This window comes from Megalops cyprinoides, chromosome 6 (assembly GCF_013368585.1).
Source record: "Megalops cyprinoides isolate fMegCyp1 chromosome 6, fMegCyp1.pri, whole genome shotgun sequence".
Classification (NCBI taxonomy): domain Eukaryota; kingdom Metazoa; phylum Chordata; class Actinopteri; order Elopiformes; family Megalopidae; genus Megalops; species Megalops cyprinoides.
The window spans coordinates 1,999,258-2,006,608 of NC_050588.1; the positions used below are offsets into that span (position 1 = coordinate 1,999,258).

The 7,351-nt window shown below is 40.4% G+C and overlaps 1 protein-coding gene across 1 annotated transcript; it reads right to left on the reverse strand.

The window, feature by feature from the left end:
• Window positions 1-2,898: 2,898 nt before the first annotated feature.
• Window positions 2,899-6,786, reverse strand: LOC118779675 (homeobox protein Hox-C13a-like). The gene is made up of 2 exons (XM_036531861.1): window positions 6,123-6,786; window positions 2,899-3,158 (listed from the first exon to the last, which is right to left on the reverse strand). Exons 1-2 carry the CDS (start codon window positions 6,784-6,786, stop codon window positions 2,899-2,901), a joined length of 924 nt encoding a protein of 307 aa, XP_036387754.1.
• Between the last annotated feature and the right edge of the window lie 565 nt (window positions 6,787-7,351).

Here is a 7,351-nt window from a genome sequence, read left to right on the forward strand (position 1 = left end):
TTGGTCATTTTTTCTGAAACAGGGGCATCTAATTATATGCGTACAGTGATGCATAACAGAAATATATTGTCAGAAGTAGCTCAATGTTAATAGGTGACTTTTTAACAACAAGAGAATTTATACATAAGTCATGTCCACCAAAACTCTGGTGGGGATTACATAAAAAGTGCATTTCACCACATTTGAAAACCAAAGAATTACCTGAAGCGACTAACATATATTGGATCGTTTCGGAAATAGTCAATGGACAATGGACAGACATGTCAATCAATATGGATGTCAATATGAGGGAATCTGTACAAGGTTTAATTTAGTATTATTCAACTTGACGGCTTTTTCCCCAATTCAGATCGCTCTCGCTCCCTCTCTATCTCACACATCCAAGTGTACCTAAGGTCAAAGTTTAAATAAATAAATAAATAAACTCTACCGCTGGTTGAGCTCGAACGCTGGTAATCTTCAAATTTGCGGCACCAGTTACTCCATTGACATTGCTCTGTTGAACAATAAGAAATACAGCTTTATGCAAATTGGGCCTTGTGAAACAATACAATGGACCATGATGAATGTGTATAACTTGCACCACGAAATGCGTGTATCAAATTGCATTTGGTAAGAACATGCCTTATTTCAAAAATTGATCAGAAAAATAATGTAACAAATAGATACGGAACTTGCTTGTTTCCGTGATTCATCAGGTCGGTTGCATAGGTGAGAAAATCCCCATACGGTTAAAGTCAAAACTATGCAAGTTTTAAGCATCCAACTATCCAACCCTTACACCTGTTATTCTTAAGGAACACTTGCGAAGTACATTTCAATGTTACATGGAGGTAAAGGGGCCGATTATATCACATAGACAGCGGTCTGGAATTGTGTTTCAATCATTTAAGGCAATGCTTCTGTCACACAATATTTTCTGTTTGTCTTGGGCCGAGTCATGAAAAATATAAGCAGTAAAATAGTCCTGTCGTGGGTGCATTTCTACAAAATTAGATAAATCCAATTGAATATTGGCTTTGAAAAGAGGTGTATGATATAATCTTAAAGTGACGTCTGGGATTGGGTAGGGTTCAGGTTGGGCAAAAGGCTTCCATTCGCTTAAAGCATGTACCAACAATGAATAGCATGTGTCTCTGTCAGAACAGATCTACAACATTAAGACCAAATCAATCTGCGCTTTGATCGACTCTCCCCCTAATGGCAATACGCAGAGCCAGACAGGGGACCATGCTATGACCTTCAATGTGCGCAACGCAGCCAAGTTTTATTTCTTGCACAATAATTTTCCTTCAGTTTGATGTCACAATGTCGCCAGGAAACGATTAAATCTGAACTTGCCGTATGTGTAAAAGTTTAGGATAAAACACACTACGGTTAGATTGAACTGGACATGAATCGTAACAAGACTCTTTAAGCAAAAATCGAATTTTGCTCAAAACAGGTTGCTTCACTGGTTCTTGTGCGTCGTGTCCTAATGATGTGTTACACCTGCTTAATATGTGTATTTTACAAGAAGTTCAAAATACAGACAAGTCAAATGGTATACTCTCCTAATGTTTTAGCAAAATACATTCACAATAAATATATTTCATAAATGATACGGAACAGCACTCTTTGAAAACACAGCTTGAGTTGCATCTGTGGTAAATAATAGCTATTCAAAGCCAAAATGGAAAATACATGTGATTTTACTTCGTGTGTGTGTGTGTGTGTGTAAGTGAGAGAGAGAGAGAGAGAGAGAGCGAGAGAGATGGAAAAAATGCCATATTGTGGTGTGTTATGATAGAAAGACACTCACAATCATTTTATACATATAAAGGTGGCCCCTAAGTAGCAAGGCCATGTTTTTCATTTATTTATGAAACACGTTTTCGTTGAGTACATTTGAATCAACCACATCACAGTTCACAAACTGCACAAAGAAAAGGGGCCAACTGCTTGCAAGGCGAGTGCACAGCTCGAATGCATTAAGACCAACATTACTTTACAAACAAAATGACGAGAAAGAAAATTGTGCATTAATGTGTAATAGTACATTTTCTTAAAACTGATTACAATCATTCCAGTTGCATGGCAGAGACACATCCTTCACTGACAAAAGAACAAAATATGAACCTCATAAAACATTCCAATTTACAACCCCTGTCATACGAGAGATTATTAATTAAATAATAAATGCATCGTACTGTACATTTTCACGTTAGCAGCCTTGCTTATATCCTAAGCACCAAAAGGAGGAAGCCATATATCAAAGAAAGGTGAGCTGAGTCTTCTAGTCCTCTATTCCAATGAGTTTAGTCAAGGCTGACAACTGTTTGGGACAAGAAAACTAACCAAAGACCACACAGTGTCATTTTTACACGCTTATCTGAAAGAAAGAGGTTTTGCAGTTAACCACCAGTCCATTTCTGGTCCTGTGAAGGCCGTCCTCTTTTTAATACTGTATCTTGATTATAGTCCTTCCATCTCCCCTTGGTTCAAACGAGCTGTATTCTGAATTTTGTTTGTCTTCGGAAAGGGGATTTTCGTCATCGCAAGAATAAATGATCTGGGAAATTTCCATTCAGTTTGTAAACTAACGGAGACGAAGAAAATATAATCCGCGTGTCTGTTGAAAAAGGCCAATTTATACACGAATATTCGAGAGTATAAAATTTTTTTGTATATATGCATATGTTGATTTTAACACTATGGAGTTCAGACAATTTCTGTAAAGCCAAGAGAGGTGATGGATGTGGGTTGGGACTTATTTTCCTTTAACAATACCACAAAACCAAGATAGACAGGTGCAGTTTGGTGCCGGTGCTCATCAGATGTCATTTCTAATGAGAAATGTGATATTGAGGTCTTGATCTGAGGGATCAGATGAGTGATGGATGTCTGACCGAAGAGGTATCAAGTAGTATGTATGTGTGTAGTGCTCTTGGATTTACAGACAAACTTCTTCTCTTTCACGCGACGGTTCTGAAACCAGATTGTGACCTGACGTTCTGAGAGGTTAGTCGTGGCGGAGATACGTCGTCTCTTGTCTTTGGTGATGAACTTGCTGGCGGCGTACTCTTTCTCCAGCTCCTTAAGTTGGACCTTTGTGTACGGAACCCGTTTCTTGCGACCTCGACGATAACCGCTGACTTCAGGTTGCAATGGAACCACATCTGCAACGGAAGGAGAAATGAGACAGTGACCGCTACAACTCAGACGGCAGTTGAAATAGGCGTTGAAATAGTAAGGTGAATACTACTACTACTACTACTACTACTACTACTACTAATAATAATAATAATAATAATAACAATAATAATAATAATGAATACCGGTACATAGGCCAGAGAACGTCAAAACACAAAACCGCGAAGCAAGAACTACTTAATCAATCAATCAATCAAATGTATTTATTATTGAGCATTTTCTATGCATGAACTGTGAGGGCACCATCAACAAGAATCTGACGATGATGTGTTCGTAGAAGTAATGAAATTCTACGTGTTCTTGTGCTGTCGTTTTTTCAACTTAACTGTCAGCATTTGCACGATGATTTCAAGCGAATCCTGCGTCCATCTCCGCCGGGTGACAGCTGTTATCTAAACAGACAGTTACCGCCTCTTGGAGCTGGGACAGTCCTTGACACGATTCTATTTTTTCTAAGGAATTATTTTAAACGGTCGGCCGCAGTCATCGAATTAGTACGCCGACATTAGTCCATGCAATCTGAATTTCGAATATTGGAGACCTTGGCGCCATCTGTATCATGGTGGACTACTAAGCAACTACCTAAGCAACGGCTATTATGATTTTGTCATTACAAGGAACCCACGCACATAAAGGTGATGAATTTGAAAAATTATGATATATTTAAACTGTGCAGAGCGCCGGAAACACAAGGAGTTAGAAGGAATGGTCTTTAGGAGTCGAACCAAATCGGCCTCCTTAACTTGAACTGTGTCTACAAATTACCATACAGTCACTAATAAATACAACTATAATAGCTGTAAAGATATTGATATTCCATCATTTGTCTCAGAAGCAATATTGTCTAAAATCTTCCCAGTCTCTCGTGCGTTTGACATAGCCAACCACAATTTTCAGCTCTTTCAAAATGCAACGAGATATGCAATTAGTAATAACAGTGCAGTAAATCCGTCCATGGGATTAGTGTTTCTGCTGCTGAATGCATTGCGGGACATTCAATCGGTGCAACAGGCTACAGTACAAAAATGGATTAGAAGGTAACCTGTGAAGCATACCCATGTCAACCATATGTAGCAATGCCAGTACACGGCATGCCATTCCAACTGCTATCGTTACTGTGAGACCATGTATACCAGAAGTATACTTATACCAATGCTTTGAGTGAATTAGAAGGCCAGTGGCGCGTTAACCACCTTGTTTCGGAGGGTTATTAACGGGACAGCCTCTTACGAGAACCGAGCCTGAAAGTGAACTAAAGAAAAGTAAGATAACTGATAAACACGAAGGTGGTCCATCATGTACATTTTTACATTATACGTGCTTTCATGTTTTTCTTTAAACTCTCTTTTGTCAGATATGATTTTCAAGGCGTAAACACATATAAGGTGACGGTCGCCAAGGTCGAGTATTCGCGCGCAGAGCGCACCATGGCGTGACGCACGGCAGTATATGCTAGGAGGATAGCAATTGTATGACACACACTTGCAAAGGAGCTATTCCAAAATAGCATGACACGTTAAATAATTCGTTGTAAATTCCATATTCATTTAATAGGCATAGTAGGCCTGTCTGCTGAACTACTGTAGCGACGCAATGCAATCGCAGCGCTTGACTTACAGTTACTATAGTCTTAAACTGCCTCCGACGCGACCTGTCATTGAAATGGAGTGTGCATGTATTCTAACAGTCGAAAGGCAGAAACATAGCTGAAATGGCGGTGGATATCCACTCACCATGGCAATGTGTTAATTGAAAGTTAGAATTTAATAAATTTAATAAAGTCCGCGGTAAATACGGATGGCCAATAAACTTTACTTAACAGACATACTCGTTTGAAATTCTAAGCGTATCACTTTCCTTATATTAAAACTCCGATTTTGAAAGTGCCTTACGAGATGTGCATAAAAATACCGCCAGTGAGCAGTGTGTTAATATGCATAAAAATGTGTCACAGAACGCAAATGAAAGATGAGGTAGATAGGTAAAACGTATATGTAATGCTTCTGGGCAGAGATCTTGGTTGCTGATGACAAAGACAGGCATCACAGATTTATTGGCTCTGAGTGTGTGCAAGCACTACAAGATATTGTATCAGTGAAGGCAACGGAATGCTAGTGTGTCCCGTTCCAATCCGCATAACTACTAACTTTAAACAATCGCGCACGTACTGTGTCCAAAACTGACTTAATTCCAAAACTTTTCCCCAAACCAATTAAGCACTAAGGAGATTTAATCGCAATATTTTCTGATTTCTTGAGACACATTGTTATTGGGAGAGGGATACGACAGTTCGTTCTGCGGTCTCGTGGCTGAGGTTTTGCTTAGCCTCCATGTATCTGTATTGGATCCGACAGTAGCGCTTATTTATCGTTGGAGCGGCGCCAGGAATTCGTTCAGAAGTTATTTTGAAAGACACTGCTATTAATCCATCCCCGATCGGTAACGGAAAAAACTTGTTAACTTCCGTGTTTTCGGTGCCTTTGCATTGCTAAAGCCAAATAGGTTTTCTCCACTGGTGTTCCTATTAACATCTTCATTAACCTATTATTTGCTATATAAGCGCATTGGTTGTGTTTTCCTGTCGATAATTTTCTGATTGTGTTTTTTCCCCCAACACACAAATTACAATAATTACAAATGAATTTACACATCATACATATTAAATAGGTTAAGAAAGCACTCTAAATAAAATTTCAAATCTCAGAAATGGCAATGGTATTGAGCTTTATTTAACACTACAAATCCAGATCAAAGGTAAATAAACGTAACCTCAACACAGAATCGCAAAGTTTAAAGTGAAAGCGTACATCATGTGTACAACATTTCGACGGTTTATATGTCCTATTGTGTTTCAAATAAAAACCAGCTATTCGTTGCCATACTGATAACAATCAATGGCACATTTGTCAGCAACATGCTAATTCTCCTACCTGGGAACGGTGACTTCCAGAGGTGAGCGGACTGTGTTTGCTCTTTAGAACAGTACACCTGTCCGTCCCAGCCATTCGAAAGAGCCCAGTGCTGGTAACCCTCCATGGGAATCAATGCCTCATGTCGTGGTTCCGGGTGTGCACTGATACCAGGCACAACCGACACGTCTAGGTAACCCGGGACAGTTTGGTATGAGCTGGCGAAACCAGGATAAAAGGCGAACTCTTTGGCCCTGCTGGACAGTTCTTCAGTGGGCAGCGCGTTGCCGGGCTCCGTGTATTTCTCGGAAGGATGGTAAGAACAAGGTTTCTGCTGCAAGTTCACGTTGTGCGAGTGAGACAACCTGCACCCATAATAGGGGCTTCCAAACGGGTAGCCGTAGCCCAGAGTGGCGCTAGATGAAGTTTGGGGAGCGGGGCACTGCCGACCGGCGTCAGGCGAGGATATATCCGAGTACACTGAGCCCTGATGTGTCGCTATGCTGCCGGAATGCCGCCCCAGCGCTGGGTGCGAGATCAGATCCCTGCAGTGGGTAGCGGGGCAATTCCCGCTTAGTCCCTCCATGGCTTGGCTTTTATTCGAATTGTTTTCATTCGGGCTTTTTTCATACACGTACATCAAGGTGTCCGCCCAGCGTGGATGCAGGACCAGCGAAGTCGTCATATCACGAGCTGCCGATGCTTTTTAAAAGTCGACTACTCCAAGACAGACACCTCATTTCCAAGCACATTTTTTTACACGAGCGCATGCGCACCCAGGACCCCAAGTGTCCGGTTCGTTATTAAGACCCGGGCTCTGGGACACGTGACATGATAACGAGGTCGAAAAGAAGGAGGAGGGGACTCATCCCTTTAAACAGCCTATCCGGCTGGTTACTTAATTGTTTTTTGAAGAGCAACTGATCTTCTCATTGGCTGGAGTCGTTTTAAAGTCAGGAATCCTTAAAGGTGAAGTAAGATACAGACGACGATCCAAAGGAAGAAGACAAGCGATAGACACATTTTGGCCGACTATGGGAAAACTTATCTTAAAGTAAACATCTTTTCCTTTTTGCCAAAATAGAGCTGATTGTTTTTATTTTATAGGTTGATGCGTGTAGAACTATATGTTTTACTGGAAAATTGCAATTACCGGTAAGGGAATAATTATACATTTTCCTGAAGCTTTGGCAATAAACATTTGGCATTTGGAAGTGTAATTGTGCAAAAAGATCTTACAGTTTATGTCT